Genomic DNA, 23,761 nt, shown 5'->3' with positions numbered 1-23,761 from the left:
ATAGACCTGTAGCACTTTAGAGACTGACTAAAAATATACAGATAGTATCATGAAAGTGAAAGTGCACATCCGGACGCGTTAGTTCGAACCAAACCCCTTGGTTCGAACTAATGTTACACTTTTAATCGGAGTAACACGCCGGTGAGATCTTGCTAATGAAGCGTGGGATATTTAAATCCCCGCTTCAGTGACTATTTCGAATGCCTACATTTGCATCCCTAGTTCAAACTAGGGTGCAAGTGTAGACATACCCTAGGAGTAATTTAACATGCTCAATATTGATCATATAGCATTCTTTGGTCAAGGACTATGGATGGAAGAGAAGTACTGTTTAGAAAGGAATGCACTGTTGATGCCCTGTCATTTGGATAAGATTAAGATCAGGTCATTTCTGCTTGCCTGTTTTAATGACCGCAGAGAAGGATTGTCTAAAAAAAGAGACAACTCAGTCATCCTTAATTTATCTCCTATTGTTTACAAGCTGCAAGATGAGAAGAAACAAAAACAAGTCATTCAGGAAAACTTAAAATATGGAACAAAATGAATTCTGACTGTTCAAGTTTGCAGAAACTAAACATCCAGCAATGCAAAGATGTTTTCTTCATAGAAAGCTTCTTTCCAAAACTTGCACCCTACACAAACAGATCATTCAGAAGCAGAAAGATTGCCATTAGCATGTTTGCATCCTGCAGCAAAGTTAAATACACTAATACTAACTGTAACATTGAAAGAGACAATTACTTGTACAAGTTTAATCAGTAAGTGATCTTTTAGTGGAAGACACTACTTTTTAAATTTAACTCTATACTGAAGTGCCAGAAAGATGTGTACTAGCCCAATGGGTCTCAACCAGGGTTCCCTGTAAACTGGTGCTTGTGCGTCAGTTCAGGAGACATTCAAATACTGCCCAGCTGCTTAGAACAGCCACAGCTAGGTTTTGTGTTTCTATCGGTGGTGCATGTTAGCACATGCCTTGGTGCACACAGAATTTATTCTGCACATAGATTAAAAAAGAGGGAAGATTGGTCTCAACACAGATACAATATGGAAATCTGAGTCAACAGCAAATCTTGGACTCTGCCAGGGTTCATAAAGGCTGGAATCCTCCTGCACTCCAATTTAAATGCAGAAATGCCCCATGCATTGACTGTACTGGAATATGCAGGTGAACGGGGACACGCCACTTTCCCTCAGAGTGTTTTCCTGATAGTAAAATGGTAAGCTTTACCTAGCTTTTGGATACACCTAGAGACATACAAAGAATGCCAAGTGTCATCACTAGACAAGGAGTCACAGGGAGCCATGAGCATCATTAAGTAGTGAAAAATTCAAGAGACCAAACGTTAGTGGATAACTAAACACAAACTTGAGTTGGGTGTTAAAACTTAGCAGTCAGAACTGTTCCTGTACAAAGTGTTCACGTAATAGAAAGATTCATTTTTATTCAAATATTCTTTGGTGCTGACTCACTCATCACCTTAATCAAAAAGCTTCACTCTTTTGAGACTCAGTTTGCTTACCAGTAAAATGGCGCACAGAACTTTGAAGAGCTTTATTGTTCAGAATGTGATTTGAGAGCCTCTGAAAAGCACCTAGTTCCAAATATTAAACACAAAACTGATCCAACTCAATTCTAAGTTCAAATTAACAAAAATTACCACATTTGCATCAGTTTAAAAGGAACCAGGCTTAAGTTTTCAAGAGTAATAATATTGTGTTTGCAACTTGAAACTGCAAAGGGTTTTTGATTCTCAAGGATCAGGTAGGCAGCACCTGAGAACATCAGGCCCCCTTGTTAGTGGTCTCGAGCTGAGAACCGCACATTTAAAGTCAGTTAGCATTAGGGATGTTAAATACAGGCAGTCCCCGAGTTACACGGATCCGACTTATGTCGGATCCGCAGTTACAAACGGGGCTTTTCTTGCCCCGGAGGACGGGAGCGGCGGGACGCCCAGGTGAGCCGCAGTCCCGCCGCCCGCATTCTCCGGGGCGAGAAAAGCTGCTCCCCGTCTCCCTGGTCTGCTGATCAGACCAGGGAGACGGGGAGCAAAGCCTCGGAGGCCACCCGCACTGGGCTATCCCGCTGTGGGCGTCCTCCGAGGCTTTGCTCCCTGTCTCCCTGGTCTGACCAGCAGACCAGGGAGACGGGGAGCAAAGCCGCGGAGGATGCCTGCAGCGGGACAGCTGCAGTGCGTCTGGGCTGTCCCGCTGTGGGCGTCCTCCGCGGCTTTGCTCTGCGTCTCCCTGGTCTGCTGGGAGGGGTGGGGGGCGCAGCTAGTGCCCCCTCCCCCCCAGCAGACCAGGCTTTTCTGCCCACGACGCCTGGGGTAGAGCAGCTGGGGCGCTGCTGCGTTGGTCCCGCAGCGCTGCTCCTCGGCGCTACTGGACCAACCCGGCAGCATCCCAGCTGCTCTGCCCCAGGCATCCCCAAGTCAGCCGCTGCTGAAACTGACCAGCGGCTGACTACAGTAAGCCCGAGGCAGAGTTGCTCTGCCCCCGGCTTCCTGGAATCAGCCGCTGATCAGTTTCAGCAGTGGCTGACTTGGGGACGCCTGGGGTTCTTAAGTTGAATCTGTATGGGTATGTCTACACTACAGCGCTAGTTCGAACTAACTTAGTTCAAATTAGTTAATTCGAACTAAGCTAATTCGAACTAACGCGTCTAGAACTAAAAACTAGTTCGAATTAGTGGACATTGAGTGGACTCTGAACCGGGCTTAAGGATGGCCGGAATCAGTGCCGGCAGGGCATCAGAGGAGGACATAGAGCGTGGAGCTGCTGTCTCAGGCTAGCCGAGGGCTGCGCTTAAAGGGTCCCGACCCCCACCCCGGACAGACAGTTCTAAGGGGTGCCCCGCTTGCAAAGAAGTTCTGGCTTGGAGTGCCCGGAGTACCCACACTGGGCACATCACACCACTCGGCCATCAGCCCGGCTGCACTTGCCGCAGGCTGCCATCTGGAGAGAGGGGGCAATCGGGGGGCTGCAGGAGAGCTTCCACCCCCAGAAGCCTGCAGAGCCAGCCCAGTCCTCCCCATCGGGGGCTCGTACCCCATTCCTCCCTCACCTCCTTCCACTTACCCTTTCCTAGCCCCCCTTCTTATTGATGTACAAAATAAAGATAACGTTTCTTCCAACATTGACTCTGTCTTTATTGAACAAAACTGGAGGAGACTGGGAAAAGGAGGTGGGAGAGGGGAAGAGAGAGGCTGGGAGAGGGGAGGGCAACTAACATGATCAGGGGTTGGGACCAAGTCCCAGATGAAGAGAGGCTACAGACACAGGGACTGTTCAGCTTAGAAAAGAGGAGACGGAGGGGGGACAGGATAGAGGTCTCTAAAAGCAGGGGTTGGGTGGAGAGGGTGCATTCAGAAAAGTTCTTCATGAGTTCCCCTAAAGAAGGACTAGAGGACACCAAAGGAAAGGAATGGGTAGCAGGCTTCAAACTAGTAACAGAAAGTTGTTCTTCACAAAGCAAATAGTTAACCTGTGGAACGCCTTGCTGCAGGAGGCTGTGAAGGCTACAACTAGAACAGAGTTTAAAGGGAAGTGAGATCAAGTCATGGAGGTTGGGTCCATGGAGTAGTCTTAGCCAGGGGGTAGGAGTGGTGTCCCTGCCCAAAGTTTGTGGAAGGCTGGAGAGGGATGGCACGAGACAAATGGCTTGCTCACTGTCTTCGGTCCATCCCCTCCAGGGACCCTAGTGTTGGCCGCTGTCGGCAGACAGGCTACTGGGCTAGATGGACATTTGGTCTGACCCAGGGCGGCCATTGTAAGCTCAGGGCTCAGGGTCGGGGGTCTCAGTGGACCCCCTTGATTTTCATGCACACCTGCTCCTGGGTGGCCAGGCTGGCAGCTCTCCTGCCCTAGACGGCCACTTTCCTGTGCCTAGTGCAGAGATCGTGGACGAGGTCCACGATGTCCGCACTAGCCCAGGAAGGTGCCCGCCTCTTGCGGTCCAGGGCAAGCTCCCGGGAGCCGCCAGCCTGGTCCCGGGAAGAGGGGGTGGGCTGGGGGACATCGGGTGGGTGGCTCTGTGCCGTGCCAGGTGCAGGGTCTGCCGTCTGGGTGCTGGCAGGCTTGCACCTGGCACGGGCACCATAGCCAGCCCGTGCCCCTTTAAGGGGTCTGGGGCCGGGAGGGGGGCAATAGATTTTCCCTGGTGTTGGCCAGAGTGGCCACCAGGGAAACCTGGGGAGGGCTAGCCTCCCACTAGTTCGAATTAAGGGGCTACACACCCCTTAATTCGAACTAGTAAGTTCGAACTAGGCTTAATCCTCGTAAAATGAGGTTTTCCTAGTTTGAACTAAGCGCTCCGCTAGTTCGATTCAAATTCGAACTAGCAGAGCGCTAGTGTAGCGGCTATGAATGTACGTTAGTTCAAACTAACATTGTAGTGTAGACATACCCTATGTAAGTCAGAACTGGCATCCAGATTCAGCCGCTGTTGAAACTGATCAGTTTCAGCAGCGGCTGAATCTGGACGCCAGTTCCGACTTACATACAGATTCAACTGAAGAACAAACCTACAGTCCCTATCTTGTACATAACCCGGGGACTGCCTGTATCAGTCAACTGAATAGTAAGAATGTAAGAACAGAAGAACGGCCATACTGGGTTAGACCAAAGATCCATCCAGCCCAGTATCCTGTCTGCTAACAGTGGCCAATGCCAGGTGCCCCAGAGGGAGTGAACTGAACAGGTAATGATTAAGCAATCTCTCTCCTGCCATCCATCTCCACCCTGACAAACAGAGGGTAGGGACACCATTCCTTACCCAGACTGGCTAATAGCTATTTATGGATTTAACCTCCATGAATTTATCTAGATCTCTTTTAAACCCTGTTATAGTCCTGGCCTTCACAACCTCCTCAGGCAAGGACTTCCCACAGACTGACTATGCGCTGTGTGAAGAAGAACTTCATTTCATTTGTTTTAAACCTGCTGCCCATTAGTTTCATTTGGTGGCCCCTAGTTCTCATATTATGGGAACAAGTAAATAACTTTTTCTTATTCACCTTCTCCACACCACTCATGATTTTATAGACCGCTATCGTATCCCCCCTTAGTCTTCTCTTTTCCAAAATGAAAAATCCCAGTCTCTTTAATCTCTCCTTATATGGGACCCGTTCCAAACCCCTATCATTTTAGTTGCCATTCTCTGAACCTTTTCTAATGCCACTATATCTTTTTTGAGATGAGGAGACCACATCTGCACGCGGTATTCAAGATGTGGGTATACCATGGATTTATATAAGGGCAATAAGATACTCTCCGTCTTATTTTCTATCTCTTTTTTAATGATTCCTAACATCCTGTTTGCTTTTTTGACTGCCGCTGCACATTGCGTGGACGTCTTCAGAGAACTATCCACAATGACTCCAAGATCTCTTTCCTGATTAGTTGTAGCTAAATTAGCCCCCATCATATTATATGTATAGTTGGGGTTATTTTTCCCAATGTGCATTTATCCACATTATATTTCATTTGCCATTTTGTTGCCCAGTCACTTAGTTTTGAGAGATCTTTTTGAAGTTCTTCACAGCCTGCTTTGGTCTTAACTACCTTGAGCAGTTTAGTGTCGTCTGCAAACTTTGCCACCTCACTGTTCACCCCTTTCTCCAGATCATTTATGGAAACGTTGAATAGGATTGGTCCTAGGACTGACCCTTGGGGAACACCACCAGTTACCCCTCTCCATTCTGAAAATGTACCATTTATTCCTACCCTGTGTTTCCTGTCTTTTAACCAGTTCTCAGTTCATGAAAGGATCTTCCCTCTTATCCCATGATAACTTAATTTACGTAAGAGTCTTTGGTGAGAGACCTAGGCTTTCTGGAAATCTGAATACAAACAGTGAACCTGGTAAGTCTTGTTACTACTGCTCTGCTGCTGTTTGGAGTAGGAGCAGAACTTAGATTCCACAGAAGCAGTATAGTGGATTCAGACCACCCTCCCCCTCCTCCAGTATCTCAATAGGCAAGGTCTAGTTTTTCCAAGTCCTGGGTATATTATACCAAATCCAGGTCCATACACACTGTCCTATTAAATTTAAACATATCCAGACACAGGCAAAACCCAATTACTCACCTTTGATGTTTATTCCAATTTACATTTGAGCGCATCTCAAGCATACAGTTGCTAGAAATTTTTCCCTTGGTGGTATCCATTGGGTCAATTCTAGCCCCCTCTGGTATCGTACACTCACAGAACCAGCATGCAGCCCTGCCAACCTTACCCTCCTTCAGTTTCTTATTCACCATCTCCTAGGAGGGCAGAGGGTGGGTTTTGGAATGGACATGTGCAACATATCAAGAACAGTTACAGAAAAGTTACTAAATTCTTCAAGTGCTTGCATATGATCATTCCAGTGTACTTGACTCACAACTAGCTGCCACAGAGGTGGGTTCAAAAAAATCAAGGACAGGCTGACTTAGGAATGTTACATTTAGGTCATTTTAGTAATGAGCAGTCGATAGAATTTTTTTATCCACTACTCGATAGGGGAAGGCAAAGCCGCTCAAACCCGGCTCGTGCCGGAACCTAACCCCACTGCAGCACTGCAATTTAAAAGGCACCTGCCCCCAGCTCCTACTGCGTTTTCAACTGCAGAGCTGGAGTGGAGTTTGGTCCCTGCGCAAGCCAGGACTGAGGGGGGCTGCCTGCCCAGCTGGTAGCATCCCCTGTCCACGGGGGGTCCCAGCGGGAAGTTGGGATCCCCAAGGCCGGGGCTGCTGCTGGAGCAGTCTCCCCTCCTCCATCCCAGTTATATTTGAAGACAGTACTGGGGGGAACTGGCTTTTAAACCAGCTCCCCCCAGCACTAGCTCTTCACCTTGCTGCCTCTGATAGAGGAGTAGGGGAATGCAAGTAGTCCACTCTACTAGCTGATAAGCTTAAGCTTACTGGGTAGTTGATTCATCAACTACTCTCTTACCTCCCTAGGTTGACTGTAATACAGCCCAGCCCAGCCAAAACTGATGTAGCCTATGGCCTGCTGTGTAATGGCGTATCACATGGTGAATGTATGAATCAATGACCAGGCTGTCACCCTGCAGATCTCCTGTATTGGAACCTGTGCAAAAAAGCTGTGGAAGAAGCTTGAGGAATTGCCATCAACTAGTCAATAAAATTCTCAATGCTCAAATATGAAAACCTTTCAGCTATTGCTAGAAACAGCTGAGTGGATCTGTAGAATGGTTTGGTATTCTGTACGTAGAAGACCAGGGCACACCAGACATCTGATCAGAGGTTTGGTTCCTCCCCATTCATGCAGTTTAGGGTAGAACACTGGCAGAAAAATTGCATGTCTGCAATACAACCGATACAACTTTTGGGAAGAATGACAAATGGCACAGCTGGGCCTTGTCCCTCAAAAAGACCACATATGGGGATTCTGAAGTGAGAGCTTGGATCATCGGAAATCCTTCAGGCCAAGGTATGGTCACCAGGAAGGCTACCTTGCAAGAGAGGTGTAACAGCAGGCAAATTTCCAGTGGTCCAATGTGGCCTGGGCTCAGCCCCACTTGATCTTCATCAGAACCTTGTGGATCAGCGAGACAGGTAGAAAAACATACTGCCTGTATTTAACATCCCTAATGCTAACTGACTTTAAATGTGGGGTTCTCAGCTCGAGACCACTAACAAGGGGGCCTGATGTTCTCAAGTGCTGCCTACCTGATCCTTGAGAATCAAAAACCCTTTGCAGTTTCAAGTTGCAAACACAATATTATTAGTTACTCTTGAAAACTTAAGCCTGGTTCCTTATAAACTGATGCAAATGTGGTAATTTTTGTTAATTTGAACTTAGAATTGAGTTGGATCAGTTTTGTGAAAATTTTCCAACAACAAGTACTTGAGGCACACACATCCCTGTACTGAAATGGTTACGTGCAAGCACTCAAGAAGGTGGTCAAATTTTAATGCCATGAGATGCAATTACAGTTATCTGGTCAGAATTCTGGCTAAAAGCAGGTCAGAGAATTTCACCAAGTGATTCCCGCATCATGCCCATAACTAGAGATGTGAACGACTAGTCGACAGGCTAGTCAACCACTCGCTTCCCCCACCCTTGTTGCCTCCATCAGAAAGAGGCAGCGGGGGGAGGGGAAGGGTACTTCAAAGCAGCAGCACCTCGTGGAACCTGGGGTCAGTGGGGGAGTCCACAGCTGACCCCGGGCTCCATGTGGCACTGCCCCTTTGAAATACCATGGGGACTGCTCCCCACAGAGCTTTTGCTACCCTTCAGAGGTGGACGCACCCTTATGGACTAATCGAATAGTCATGCAAAGTGCATCAACTATAATTAGCCAAATAATCAAAATGTTACATCCCTATTCATAACCTCTTGTTGAGCTACATATAGCTCATTTAGAAAGATATCCATCAATCCCAATCCATAATATGCTAAATGGGAATAAAAATATCATTGAAGTTTAGTTTCCTTACTTCTTATTGACTTCATCAATTTCTGCTCTCAGCTTTCCTATTTCAATCTGTAGTTTGGCCCTCTCCCTGGCTGTCTCATCCAGAACTCTTCGGGTGTCAGCCAGCTCAGACTCATAGAGCGTTTTGATTCCACTCACCTAAGACAGGGAAAGAAATAGACACAATGATTGTCCTGAAGACTGAATTTCAAAGAGAGTAAAAATCTCTATTTATGAAAGTCACTAATGGGTTTCTTGATACTTGTTTGAAGACAAGATACAGATACACCATGAACAAAAAGCATGGAACTATTGTTTAGAAGGGATTCATTTAAAGATTTATTTAAAGAACAAAAATAATAAAATGAACACTCTCAGGCTTGCAGCACCCCAAGTCTAAGAACCAAACCGAAGTGGATTAAGCCCAAAGATCAGACAGTATCTATTCCCACATACACTGTTGTTACTTGAGGTACTTATCTCTTCCCCCCCCTACCGATCAAGGCAGCAGCAAAGACCCCTTTACCCCCTGCCAAAAAAAGCAAATACTGTACATTGCCTGTATTGCATCTTAAAAGGTAGGCAGATATGGGATGCCTGTCCCTGCCCCCACATGCAGGACACCCTGAGCCCACGCTGCCAGTCCAAGAACAGCACTGCAGTCTATGCTGCTTTCCTGTAAGCCATGGGTGTTCTCTCTCTCACACTCACACACACTCCCAGCCCAGCCCAGCCCAGCAAAGAAGCTGCCTGCAAGTGCTCTGGGCTAGGTTCCAGACGCAGCTAGACAAAGCATGAACTGCTGGAGATGCATTTTGTTCAGTTACAAACTGTTACACTACACCCCATATTCATAGAAATGTTATAATATGAATATGGCAGTCGTCGTCACTGGATTGGTTATGTTTTACTAAACATGAATATCCAATTTGTATGTATGCATCATTTCTAGATCTGAAAACAGGATACTTATCACAGCTGTGGTTTGCATCTGGGAAATGCCCACCGGACAAAATGCAATCAGCCTGGAGGGGCCATTAGGGAAGATAATAGGACTGAAGATGCTAACCTCCCAACTTCCTGAAATGCTGCTTTGACACCAGTGTCAGATAATGATGTCACCTGGTACGGAACGCCAGCTTGAACTGCTGGTGTTTTTCCACTAGGAGGCAGGAGGATCTAACTGGGAAACAAAGGATTCCTGCCGTATTCCCTTAAGGTTGGGGAGTGAAATAATCAAGGCTGGTTTTCTCTTTACAGAATCCCCACCCAAAATGACTGCTGGAAACATCTAACACTGAACTGAGCAAAGGACTGGACCCAGGCTAGAAAAAGATCTCATTTAGGGTGAGAAAATTACTACTTGTAGCCAGTCTCAATAGTGTATTCATATGCATGTTTATTATTAGTCCTTAGAGTCTCTTAAAATCTATCTTTTGTAGATGTTTTGTTTTCTAAAACCCAGATCGTGCAATTCATAATGGGGGAGAAGGGGGCAAAAAGCTCTGAAAGCTGTGCATTATCTTCCTCCATGCTGAGGAAGAAAGCAAATTCCATGAGCTTACAGTTTTCAGTGCCATCCAAGATAACACAATTTTGGGCATGCACCCAGAGGTGGTGTACAACTGAATTCTGGGCAACCCCCCAAGTTAAGTCTTCCCACACAGAGCTGAAGTCAGGGTCTGTGTTCTTTTGCAGCTGGACATGACTCCACCTGTATGTGTGCTGGAAAAGGCTTAAGGGCTGGCGCAGCAAGGACACACTTGAGGGCACTAAGGCTGGTGGAATAGGGGGTTCGGTGGGATCCTTGCACATCAGGTGCCATCCCAGAAAGAGGGGCAATCCATCACACAAATACTGCTGAGTAATTAACCATTCCCAAGATGCCCGTTAACTAAGATTATATTGCATATTCTTTTTTGAGATAGTGATCAGAATCACATGCAATATTCAAGATGTGGGCATTCCATGGATTTATATAGGAGCTAGGGATGTAACAGTTTAACTGGTTAACCAATAAACTAATGCTTATCAGTTCTGGTTATCGGTTAAACTCCCACGGTGCTGGCACTGGCCGGCAAACCACAAGGCAAAAATATACTGGCATTTAACTGTGTAACTGATTACATTTTAATTGGTGGTAGAGATGTAGCCGTGTTAGTCTGGGGTAGCTGAAGCAAAATGCAGGACAATGTAGCACTTTAAAGACTAACAAGATGGTTTATTAGATGATGAGCTTTCGTGGGCCAGACCCACTTCCTCAGATCAAATAATGGAAGAAAACAGTCACAACCATATATACCAAAGGATACAATTTAAAAAAATTTTCATGTGTGTTCATTTTTTTAAATTGTATCCTTTGGTATATATGGTTGTGACTGTTTTCTTCCATTATTTGATCTGAGGAAGTGGGTCTGGCCCACGAAAGCTCATCATCTAATAAACCATCTTGTTAGTCTTTAAAGTGCTACATTGTCCTGCATTTTAATTGGTTACACACATTTTTCCTAACCCTTTTTACATCCTTAATAGTGGCATTATGATATTTTGTCTTATCCATCTCTTTCCTAATGGTTCCTAACATAGGTGCCAACTCCATGGGTGCTCCAGGCCAGCTAATTCAGATCCCCTCATTTTGCATGTGTGTTTTAAGATGTGCATTATTTTACATTTATGAACACTGAATTTTATGTCATTTTGTTGCCGGCTCACCCAGTTTTGAGAGATCCCCTTTGTAACTCCAGTCTGCTTTTGACTTAACTATTTTGAGTAGTTTTGTATCATCTTGAAAATTTTTCCACTTCTCTACTTACCCCCTTTTCCATATTCCTCTCTCTCTCCACACTGAAAACTGACCATTTATTCCTACCCTTTGGATCTCATCATTTAACTAGCTGCTGAGCCAGAGGACCTTCTCTCTTATGCTTTGCCATCTTAGTTTCCTCAACAGCCTTTGGTGAGGGACTGTGTCAAAAGCTTTCTAAAAGTCCAAGTACATTATATCCACTGCATCACCTTTGTGATGACCCTCTGAAAAAATTCTCATAGATTAGTGAGGTATGATTTACCTTTGCAAAAAGACATGGTGACTCTTCTCCAATAAAACACGTTAGTCTATGTGTTTGAGATTTCTATATTTGATTATCGTTTCAAACAATTTTTTTGGTACTAAATGTAGGTTTACCAGTATGTCATTGCCAGGATTACCTCTGGCACTTTGTCTTCTGGTACAGAAACTGGATTTAAGTGGTAAGTTAAATACCTCACTTAGTAATTACCCAATTTTATATTTCAGTTCCTTCAGAACGCTTAGACAAATACCATCTGGTCCTACTGACTTATTACTCTATTTATTTACTCCAATATCATCTCTACTGGCACCTCACCCTAGTACAGTTACTCAGATTTTATACCTAAAAAGAATGGCTCGGGTTTGGTAATCGCCCTCATTCTCTGCAGTAAAGATCAATGCAAAAAATTCTTTTAGATTCCCGTGTGTTCCTTTAGTGCTCCTTTACCACATTGATGGTCAAAGGCTCTGCGTTTGACTAATTTTTTCCCCTGTAAATTTAAATCTTCTATTAGCGGCTCTTCAGATTCTCTTTTGGTTTACCTAATTGTACTTTTACACTTGACTTGCCAAAGGTTATACTCCTTTATAGTTTCCTCACATGTTCAGGATTTAACTGGCCACAATACTTGAGTGTTAGGAAGGAATTTTCCCCTGGGTCAGATTGGCAGAGACTGTAGTGGGTTTTCACCATCCTCTGCAGCATAGGTCACTTGCAGGTTTTATCTAATGTAAATGGTGGATTCTCTGCAACTTAAGGCCTTTAAGTCATGATTTGAGGACTTCAATAAACCTGCCCATAGCCAGAGCCTCAAGGTGGAAACTGGGGGGAAGGAGACACTAAAGCCTGCCTCTGAAGCTGGGGAGAGGCTGAATTATGAGGTTGGAACCCCTGAGTACTGCAGGGAGGGACCATTGCTTTGCCAGTGACACCCAGGAGGCTGGCAGGGCTTCAGGAAAGCCTACTGATGGCCACATGGTTAGTCCATTCTGATATTAAAAATCTGAGTCCTCAGTGGGATTCAATAGGAGTCTTTCTGCCTTTTCTTCCTTTACTTTGTATGGAGGTGGCGGCACCAGGGCCGACTTATCCATTAGGCACAGTGCCTAGGGCCCATGATACTTTTAGGGGCCCACAAAAATATTTTAATTTCTTTTAAAATCAGAAGAAAAAATGAACTTTTAGGGTCGAAGAAAATGTTTTAATTTTTTTCTCACGTCAGAAAAAAATGAAACTTCTAGGGCCCATGAAAATCTATTAAATTTTGCCTAAATCAGAAAAAAAAATGTTGAAGTATTTAAAGTTATATAAAAAAAATATTAAAAATAATTTTTATGGAGGAAGGGGCCCACGAAGGCAAAAGCGCCTAGGGCCCATGAAAGTCATAATGCGGCCCTGGATGGCACCTTTTGGGTCCTCATGCTTTTCTTTAAATTTGGTATATACATTTAACGTGAGCCTCTACTATGGTAAGAAGATTTCATGAGGCTTACAGGCATAACTTCCATTTAACTAGCTTCTTCATTTTTGTGCAGCTCCCCTTTCTGAAGTTTAATGCTAGTGTGGTGGGCTACTTTGGTAATTTTACTTACACAGAGATTTACATTTAAATATATTATGGTCTCAATTACTTTGTGGGTCAGTTGCTTTCACCCATTGGACCAGGATTCTGTGAACCATTTAGGACTAAATCAAGAATTCTGTCCCTGAAAGGTTCCAGGACTAGTTGCTCTGAAGCTACATCATTAATGGTGTCTGAAAATTTTCTCTCTGCATCCAATCCTGAGAATGGGGAATTTCAGATGAGTTTTCTATTTTTATAGTCTCTAATTTTCCACAATCACCATCCTGCTCAAGTGGCCAACAGTATATTCAGACTTCAAACATGGATCTTCTAATCATATCTGGATTGTATGACAGTTTGATTTTTACTGCATTTGACTATGCTTTCTTTCAAAACCTAGTCTATCATTCCTATATAATTTTGTATCCCGAGATTATTGTGTCAGATTAGGTCCACACACTCTCCCATTCCCTGGTTAGATCCAGAGACATGAAGTAGTCACATATGGTCCACAAGGAGTGTGTGTGTGTGTGTGTGTAGGGTGGGGGGGGGGGTGTGATATCAGGCATTATTGGAGTAGGTTACCCATAACCTGCCAGATGGAAAGGCCTGGGTAGTCCTCAGTGTGTGTAAATTCTCATGCTGTGGCTATGTCTTCACAGATGGCATACAACTTTCTGTATTGGCTGAAGATTCAATGTAACAGAAGTGCTGATTTTAAGTTCCCATGAAGATTCCCTCATCTGATTCAGCTGCCTAGATACAAACTGTCCATGAGTGCAATCTCTGCAATAGGCCTGTTAACTCCCAAGTGGTTCCAGTTAACTGAATCATGCTGATGCAAGCTTTCACGTTAGAGCAGGAGCGGGCTAAATATGGCCCATTGGCTGGATCGGGCTCATCAAATATTCAGATGCAGCCAGCCATGACCCTCTGGACTGCCAATGTCCTGCAACCCAGCAGGCCCAGAGGCAGGCTCCCTACCTGCCATGCCCCAGCATGTCACTCAAAGCATCCTGCTGCTGGGGCCAGCATGTGCACACACCCCTTGGGACAGGAGTCTCCCCAAGCTGCTCCTGCCCCTAGTACAAGCCTCAACTCCCACTGGTTAGAAACCGGCCAATAGGAGCTGCCTAAGCCATGCCTGCAAGTGCAGGCAGCTTGCAGAGCCCTCTTCCCCTCCCCATGGCCCCCACCAAGATAGCTACAAGTACTCTGCTAATCAGCTGGGCAGCATTTCAGTCTCTCCTGAGCCACACAAGCCCCACAACTTAGAGAACATTAACATTAGTCACAACTCACTCCCAGACCCTGCACTCCCTCCAACATCTCTCCAAGTCAGAATCTACTCCTGCACTCAAATCACCTCCCAGATTCCACTCACCCTCCTGCACCAAGCTCCTTTTGCATTCACCCTCCATCCCAGAGTCTACACCCCCTCCATTTATATCTTAGAAAAGTGCACCTCTTGACAACTCATCAAATTCTCAGGAGAGTCTCCCCCATCAAAAATTACTGCCCACTCCTACCAGAGGCTTCTTTCATGATCACCTCAAGAAAGATCAACATGCCACTTTTGAAAGTACTTTTCCATAATCTTAAAGTCAGATGTAAGAGACAGTTCTTTAAAGCAAGAGGCTTGAGTTGTTGCAAGGCCCACACCATCAGTATAAGCAAAATTCTGTACCATCATTTCATACATATCCCTTCTGTGCATTGAAGTGTGTGGGAGTGAGTACAGAAACTTGTGGTAGCCCATTATCCACGTTCATAATTTGCTTGTTTGAACTATTTAGAAAAGCTAAACGTACACAAATCCATGGGTCCGGACTTAATGCATCCGAGGGTACTGAGGGAGTTGGCAAATGTCACTGAGGAGTCTTTGGCCATTATCTTTGAAAAGTCGTGGAGATCGGAAGAGATCCCGGATGATTGGAAAAAGGCAAATGTAGTGCCCATCTTCAAAAAAGGCAAGAAGGACAATCCAGGGAACTATAGACTGTTCCGTCTTACCTCAGTTCCTAGAAAAAAATCATGGAAGGGATCCTTAAGGAATCCATTTTGATGCACTTGGAAGAGAGGAAAGTGATCAGGAATAGTCAGCATGGATTCACAAAGGGCAAGTCGTGCCTGACCAATCTGATTAGCTTATGATGAGGTAACTGGCTCTGTGGATATGGGAAAGTCAGTGGATGTGATATACCTTGACTTTAGCAAGGCTTTTGATATGGTCTCCCACAATATTCTTGCCAGCAAGTTAAGGGAATGTGGATTGGATAAATGGACGGTAAGATGGATAGAAAGATGGCTAGAAGGCTGGGTCCAGCTGGTAGTGATCAACGGCTCGATGTCAGGATGGTGATCGGTTTCTAGCGGAGTACCCCAAGGTTTGGTTCTAGGACTGGTTTTGTTCAATGTCTTTATTAATGACCTGGATGAGGGGATGGAGTGCACCCCCAGCAAGTTCGCAGATGACACTAAACTAGGGGGAGAGGTAGATATGCTTTAGGGCAGAGATAGGGTCCAGAGTGACTTAGACAAATTGGAGGACTGGGCCACAAGAAATCTGATGAGGTTCAACAAGGACAAGAGCAGAGTCCTGCACTTGGGACAGAAGAATCCCAAGCATTGGGAGGGAGGGATAGCTCAATGGTTTGAGCCTTGGCCTGCTAAACCCAGGGTTGCACGTTCAATCCTTGTGGAGGCCATTTAGGGATTTGGGGCAAAAGTTTGTCAGGGATGGTACTTGGTCCTGCTGTGAAGGCAGGGGTCTGGATTCGATGACCTTCAAGGTTCCTTCCAGTTCTAGGAGACAGGCAATCTCCATTAATGTTTTTTTAATTGTTACAGGCTGGGGACCAACCAGCTAAAGTAGTAGTTCTGCAGAAAAGGACCTGGGGGTTACAGTGGATGAGAAGCTGGATATGAGTCAACAGTGAGCCCTTGTAGCCAAGAAGGCTAATAGCATATTAGGTTGCATTAAGAGGAGCATTGCCAGCAGATCCAGAGATGTTGTTATTCCCCTTTATTCAGCTCTCGGGAGGCCTCATCTGGAGTATTGTGTCCAGTTCTGGGCCCCCCACTACAAAAAAGATGTGGACACATTGGAGAGGGTCCAGCGGAGGGCAACCAAAATGATTAGGGGGCTGGAACATATGACCTTCAAGGAGAGGCTGAGGGAGTTGGGTCTGTTTAGTCTGCAGAAGCGACGAGTGAGGGGGGATTTGACAGCAGCCTTCAACTTCCTGAAGCGAGGTTCCAAAGAGGATGGAGAGAGGCTGTTCTCAGTAGTGACAGATGGCAGAACAAGGAGCAATGGTCTCAAGCTGTGGTGGGAGAGGTTCTGAAGGAAAATCTTAGGAAAAACTATTTCACTAGGAGAGTGGTGAAGCACTGGAATGGGTTACCTAGGGAAGTAGTGGAGTCTCCATCCCTAGAGGTGTTTAAGTCTCGGCTTGACAAAGCCCTGGCTGGGTTGATTTAGTTGGGATTGGTCCTGCCTAGAGCAGGGGGCTGGACTTGATGACCTTCTGAATTCTCTTCCAGCTCTATGGTTCTGTGATTCCACCTTGTCATGCGTCACCAGCCCATCAATAAAAGCTGTACTGTTCTGAGTTTTCATTGGAATCCAGCCTCAAAGTTTGTAGTGAGGGTCAGGACCTGGTCACAGCCACATGTGTATTCAAAAACTAGCTTGCTCCTTGAGTAGAATGGCATCCACAGTGGGACCAATGCAGTTCCCAATCACACACTTCCACACTGTGCACTCAAGAAGGGTGAGCTGCAGGTTTTCCAGGCTTGAGAAGTGCAGTGACTGGGGGTTCTCCCCCATGCATCAGAGATTTCACTGTACTGCAGGATGTTGGTGAAAAACTGCTTTATATAGTTTCATACCAGCAAACCCAAATTACATAGGACTCAGGATGTATCTTTTCCTGCTGCTTTTCCCAATTTTGAAGCTGCAATGGCTGCATCTATCCCTTCACCTGTAAATGGTCCTTTGGAGACTGGAATGCACGTAGCTGTCACCTGCCCAAGGTGATGCTGGACTTGTCTGTGATGCTGTTTGTCTACTAGCTATTTTGGCATCCATAAAAGCTAAGCAGTCCTAGCACTGGTATTCACTTGCAGCGCGTGTGGGATCTGCAGTCTTCAGCAGTTTCAGAAAGTTCAAGCATGTGAGCTCTAGTATGTGAAGTTTAGACCATCTACACATTCAACCATGATTTCTGTCTTGCTGCTTGCATTCACACCAGGAGGGCTTCTCCTGTTTCTGAAGCTCTATACGTTGTACTGGTGGACGAGCCAAGAGCTCCTTGTAACTCAGCAAGAAACATGTTCTTTGCGACAGAGATTAGGATTGCAGTAGAATGGTCAAAATCCTTTGACATCGGAGGGGGATGTGGGAGACTATTGTCCGCAGTCATTGTAATCCAGTCTGCATTTTTAAAGTTCCAATTTAATGCTGGTTTTGAACAGAGAACTGGGATTAGAGTGCCAATAAAGGGCAGTACTGTTGTGTACTGGCTGTTCAGAAAGTCATTAAGGATGATCCACAACACAGGCATGTGTACACCTGCATCATCTTTAGAGGTGAACCTCAGGTTAGCACATGGCAGAACAAAGCAACATCAAAAAGGAGGAGCACATCCTTTGCCAACACCCCAGTCTGTCAGTTCTTCACGTGCAATGTTGTTTGCATAGCCCCACTGTGTGGTGACTATTAATGTTACCCACAAATTCAGCAGGATCCTATGCATTCTGCAGAGCTGGCTGAGGCCACTGCATATCAGGTGGTTTATCTAGGAATATAAGCTTGTCAATGTGCACAGTGATTGTAGTGGTTTCTCTGTGTATTGTAGGAGATAGCACATATTCTTTACATACAGTGAACCCTCGTTTATCGCGGTAGATAGGTTCCAAACCCGACCGCGATAGCTGAAAATCCGTGAAGTAGGCTTTGAAAGCCGCGGAGGGGCTCCGGCGGGGGAGCAGCCCAGGCGCGCCTGGGATGCCCCCCCGCCGGCTTCCCCCGAGGCTTTGAAAGCTGCGGAGGGGCTCCGGCGGGGGAGCAGCCCAGGCGCGCCTGGGATGCCCCCCCGCCGGCTTCCCCCGAGGCTTTGAAAGCCGCGGAGGGGCTCCGGCGGGGGAGCAGCCCAGGCGCGCCTGGGATGCCCCCCCGCCGGCTTCCCCCAAGGCTTTGAAAGCCGCGGAGGGGCTCCGGCGGGGGAGCAGCCCAGGCGCGCCTGGGATGCCCCCCCGCCGGCTTCCCCCGAGGCTTTGAAAAAAGTCCGCGAAGTCGTGAATCCGCGATGGTCGAACCGCGAAGTAGCGAGGGCTCACTGTATTCTTTGATTTCTTGCGGTGACATTCCTCAAGGTGCAACCTGAACTGCAGAGTCCCCTAAGCTCGCCAGCCTAGGATACCTTTCACACTGCTAGGGAATAACAAACACACCACTCATTCTCGGCCTCCAGTAAGCACAGTCACTCCCAGCTGAACACATGAATGCTATACCCAGCCATCAATGTATCACATACAGGATAACACCCATATATCCCTCATTCCCAGCCTTGCTGTCCAGAAATATGCATCTTGTACCATTCAGTAGTCCACTGCACCATACAAACTCAGCTTATCACTCCAGCAATGGGTAAAGAATGTACATTAGCCTTGTCATCTCAAGTGGAAGTTTTCAAATACTTTACTCAGTTTATTAACATTGGTTACAAGAAAAAAACACAAGCTAATTCCTAAACTTTAAGATGCTAAATAAGATTTCTTGAAGCAAGCACTCTCACATACTAGATGTTACAGCATCTCTCAATTCATTGGTGGATTTCCTTTCAGCCTGGGACCACCTCCCTTACTTCAGTGTTTGGGGGTTGTCTCAGCATTCACATCACATGCTAGACCAGAAAATTAATGATCCGAGCACTGATCCAAATTCAGTGATTAATCCTAGTCATGCACCACTTGCAGCACATTGTGTATAGGCTAAGTATTTCAGCATCCCTGACTGCTCATAACATCAGTATCTGAAGAGTGAAATAAGGAGGCTAGAGACTCCCCCCCCCCACCTTATTATACTTCAACTCTTGTTAGGGATGCTAAATGGCATTTAATCAAGCTGATTGACTAGTAGGAAGGGATTGGGGGGGAGGGGGCGGGGAGGAGAACCTGGTTGCTCTTAATACATTTAAAAAGCTAAAGTGCAGCAAGGGGAACCAGGTGTGAGCTAGGACAGCTGATTCCCAGCTCACGTGCAGTCCCCCACTACACCTCTGCCTCCCTTGTCCCCCGCGGATATGGTGCTGGGAAGGGGGGGGGGGTTAAGCCTGCTCTCCTCAGCACCAGTTCCAGTTCTTTTCCCCCCTTGCTGCCTCTCTGTGAGAGAGGCAACGGGGAAGGGGGACTAGTTGAGTCACTTGTTGACTAGTCACTTAGGGCTCACCTAGACTACGCGGAAGATTCGAAAGATATGCAAATTCCGTGGGAATTTGCATATCTTCCGATTTCACTTTCGAAAGCAGGGCTGTGAACGTAATCAAGACGGGGGGGTTCAGCAACCCCCCCCTTTTTTGAAAAGCCACTTTTCCTCAAAAAAATGAGGTTTACGCAGCTTTTTGAAAAAGGGGGTGTTGAAAAAAAACACATCTTGATTACTTTCACTTTTGAAGCTCTGCTTTTGAAAGTGAGATCGGAAGAAGATATGCAAATTCTCGTGGAATTTGCATATCCGCTTCTGAATCTTCCGTGTAGTCTAGGTGAGCCCTTACATCTCTAACTCTTGTGTATTGGAAAAATCCTTGCTGGGTCACATGGGCAGACAGTTTCGTTGCATGTGTGAGCGCCCAACTGTCCTTCAGATGAATTGTTAAGTTCCTGTTTACAACGCCCTGCTGGTGAATCCCTGATTAAGCAGGTAATAATGGCACCTGAGCACTTCGCTGGCTCTCTGCTTGCCGCTGCCCATGGCGGGCTGCTCCATGTGCCTCAATATGCCGTGTGGCGGGGAAGAACTGGCCAATGGGAGCTGTGATGATTGCACTAAGGTGGAAAGTTTCTCCCCTGCAGCCGACAGGCATATCAAGCAGACAGACACTTTGAGTGGCCTGGGGCTGCAACAGACAGGGAGTCCCGGCAAGGTGGATCCAAAGGCTTGGTGGGCTAGATCCGGCCCACTGGCCATAACTTGCCAAGCCTGGTTTAAAGCTTGGGGGAGCATCAGCAGGTGTCAAAATACTGCATATGGAATTACTGCAAGACTGTAAAAGAAAAAAAACTGCCTCTTTACTACTCGAACAATGACTATTCACCAGTCTTCAAGAGGTGAAAAGCCTTAAAATACATTCAAGCACTGAAAAATGTTTCCCTTCAGGACTTCCTATTAAATACGATGAATGTATTTCGAATGCATTATTCTAAGCAGGAAAAGGTACACTACAGAAGTTTAATATTTATAAACACCTATAACTGGTTCAAAATACGTGTTACACGATTACTAGTACTATGAAACTAACCTTTTTGCACAACAGTAAACAAAACAATAGAGTTCTTGAACTTAGTTTAGTTCTTCAGTAGACTTGCTATTCAAACAAAATTCTCCTCATACATAACTTACTACATTAATCCAGGAACAATCTCATTTTTCCACAAGTCAATACCAAGCATTAAAATAAAGAAGGAAAAAAAAGGAGTTTTAAGAGACCAAGTCCTTTAGTCATTCTTGGCATCAATACCTGTGTTGACAGCCTCTCACAAAAGTTTAAACATTTTTATTTCTTAGTACTGTTACAATGTGGGTTCTATGCATGTACAATAGCAGGTAAAATATCTATCCTCGTTCAAGTGTCATTTAACCTGCATGCCACCCAAATATACTAAAATGCATCCTTCCAAACTATTGCATATCCAAACTACATTGTACAGCAAAGTAAATATGTGACTAACTATAAAGTCCAATACTCAGCTCCTTTCAAAAGCCATTCACGTGTATTCATTTACCCTAAATGTGATTTGCTCCTTTGCAAAAAAAAAAAAAAAAAAAAAAAAAAAAAAGTTAAGTACTCCTTGACAGGCAAACAGTATTTTCCTGTCATTCCGAATGCAACATGAAAACACAATGATGTACAATGAAGGCCACCTTGGAAGTTAATTACAGCAAAACAGTATGTCTATATCAGTGGCTCCAACCTTTTTAAGCATGAGATCACTTTTTGAATTTAAGTGCAATCCAGGATCTCTCTCAAACCCAAACACCCTTGCCCCACCCTCCTTCCCACCCTTTCTCCAAGGCCCTGCCCCTGCTCACTCCCTCCTCCATCTTTACTCACTTTTTTCAGGCTGGGGGAAGCGGTTTGGGGTGCAGGAGGGATTCCGGACTGAGGCCAGGGCTTGGAATGCAGGCTCCAGCTGGGCACCACTTACCACAGGTGGCTTCTGGGTGGTTGTGCAGGAGGCTAAGACAGGCTCATCCCAGCCTTGGTCCTGCACCACTCCCAAAAGCAGCCAACAAACTCTCTACATCCCTGCCCTTCTCTGCTTTGTGGAGATGGGGTACAGAGAGGAGCACCCTGACATCAGAAAAAAAAACCTTCCTCTTCCCGTGCCCTGCACAACAAGCAGGAGGTGGGGGATATCTCCAAGGTAGAGGGCAGGAGCAGCACAGCAGTGCTGAGAGGGGCAGCTGAAGTGCCAGCACTTCTGATAGCCTCCCAGACAAACTTGTCAGGATCACCTGTCAAAGGTTCCAAGTAGTACCAGTAGATACTGATCTACTGGATAGTGAGCACTGGTCTGTATCTATGAGATTGATTTCTTAGTGGGATTACCTAAATCCACAAAAATGGGAGCAACTGACAAGCATTAGCTGACAAGCATTAACTGCCAAGATCACCTTATGTAAGAACAAGTGACAGAATTCAGAAGTAACTATGGTAAAGATGAACAAACCCAGCCACTTCAGACGTGCATCTGACCTGGGTATTAAAACATACACACTTTTCCTCGAAGTATTAATGATTATACCACACTAATACCTAGGTACACACTCAAAATTACTTTGCAATTCTTCACCCATCTAGCTAGGTTCTTGTATTTACACCTATTATCACCATACCCCAGCACCTCGGACAAGCAGCTCTAGGGACGCTTCTGCAAACAAACATCTTCCCTAGGGAGATCACTCACATGTCCATGAACAACGAGAGCCCAAATCCTGACAGCTGTAATTTGCCATCAAGTGTTCGAAAGACCCCGAAGGTCCTTCCTTCTAGCTCGCTGATGAGCTCAGTGGACACACGGCACAGGAGCCCCGAGCTGGCCTTTCGACTGTCCGGTCCATAGGTGCTTGGAGACTGTTTGTTTTCCCCGTTACATTCCAGCTCGGCTTTCCCCTTGGTATTTTCATACACACTGCCTCCTCTGGTCCATCCCCCCCTTTGCCCCTTCTCCCCCCCCCCCCATTTATTTTCGTTCTGAGCATCCAGAGCTCGGGGACTCGGATGGGGGTTTTGCCCGCACGGCCCCATCTCTGCTCGGGCAAGTGCTACCGGCCCAGTGGCCGCTTTGCAAGGTTCCCCAACAAGCAGCCTTACCCCAGCCCTCCCCTCCCCTACTGGGGGGACCCCCATGCACCACCCCGCCCCTCTCTACCCCCCGGCACCCACTGGGGGGACCCCCCATGGACCGCCCCGCCCCTCTCTACCCACTCACTGGGGGGACCCCCTGGACCGCCCCGCCCCTCTCTACCCCCCCAGCACCCACTGGGGGGACCCCCATGGACCGCCCCGCCCCCCCCACCCACTCACTGGGGGGACCCCCATGGACCGCCCCGCCCCCCCCACCCACTCACTGGGGGGACCCCCATGGACCGCCCCGCCCCCCCCACCCACTCACTGGGGGGACCCCCTGGGCCGCCCCCCCCTCTACCCACTCACTGGGGGGACCCCCCGGACCGCCCCGCCCCCCTGGCGCGGCGCTACCTCGCGGGTGGTGACCTCCTCCTTCTCGGAGATCTTGAGCAGCAGCCGGTCGTTCTCGAGCTCCAGCGCGCGCACGCGGTCGATGTAGTGCGCCAGGCGGTCGTTGAGCTGCCGCAGCTCCTCCTTCTCCTGCAGGCGCGAGAGGCGGGCGGGCGAGAGCGGGGTCCCGCCGGCGGCGCGGCTCGGGGTGCCCGACATGGCGGCGGGCTCATTCAATCCGGCCGCACCGCGCGCGGCAGGGAGGGCGCGGCAAGATGGCGGGGGCGCCGCCTCCAGGGCGCGCGCGCGGCGCCCGCTGGGAAATGGAGTCGCCGCGCAGGCGGAGCCGAAGATGGCGGGCAGCCCCGCCGCAGGGCATGCTGGGGGCTGTAGTCCGCGCTCGCCTCCATTTTGTATCCCCAGGCCCCAGCCTGCCCCCGATTTCATGGCGCCCTGGGCTGCCCCAGGCCCAGGCCACCGCTCAGCCTCCTGGCTCAGCACCTGCCCAGCTCCCCCCCACTCAATGCCCCCCAGCTAGGCCAGCCTGGCTGCCCCCCCCCCCCCGACCTACATTCCTGTCCACAAAGAGGACAACAACCTACTGCAGCTGCTAGTTCCTCAGGGCCCGTCTGCACAGCCGTTATATCGAAACAACATCGAACTGGAGGACTTCCTCCTTCTACGCCTGTACCCCTCATTTTACGAGGAGTAAAAGAAGTCGAGGGAAGAGGGTTCCTAC

General features: G+C 47.2%; 1 protein-coding gene across 1 annotated transcript in view; it reads right to left on the bottom strand.

Moving 5' to 3' along the window:
* Window positions 1-23,318, bottom strand: part of LMNB2 (lamin B2) — a 50,525-nt gene extending 27,207 nt beyond the window's left edge. Inside the window, exons 1-2 of the mRNA XM_075903162.2 lie at window positions 23,044-23,318; window positions 8,445-8,581 (exon numbers count right to left, since the gene is read on the bottom strand). Coding sequence (XP_075759277.2) covers window positions 8,445-8,581; window positions 23,044-23,241 — 335 coding nt within the window. The 5' untranslated portion in view covers window positions 23,242-23,318. The remainder of the gene's footprint in view (window positions 1-8,444; window positions 8,582-23,043) is intronic.
* Between the last annotated feature and the right edge of the window lie 443 nt (window positions 23,319-23,761).

Source organism: Pelodiscus sinensis, chromosome 32, assembly GCF_052426305.1.
Source record: "Pelodiscus sinensis isolate ZL-2025 chromosome 32, ASM5242630v1, whole genome shotgun sequence".
NCBI lineage: Eukaryota > Metazoa > Chordata > Testudines > Trionychidae > Pelodiscus > Pelodiscus sinensis.
The sequence above is the reverse complement of the archived record's forward strand: the minus strand, read 5'-3'. Positions and strand labels throughout refer to the sequence as shown.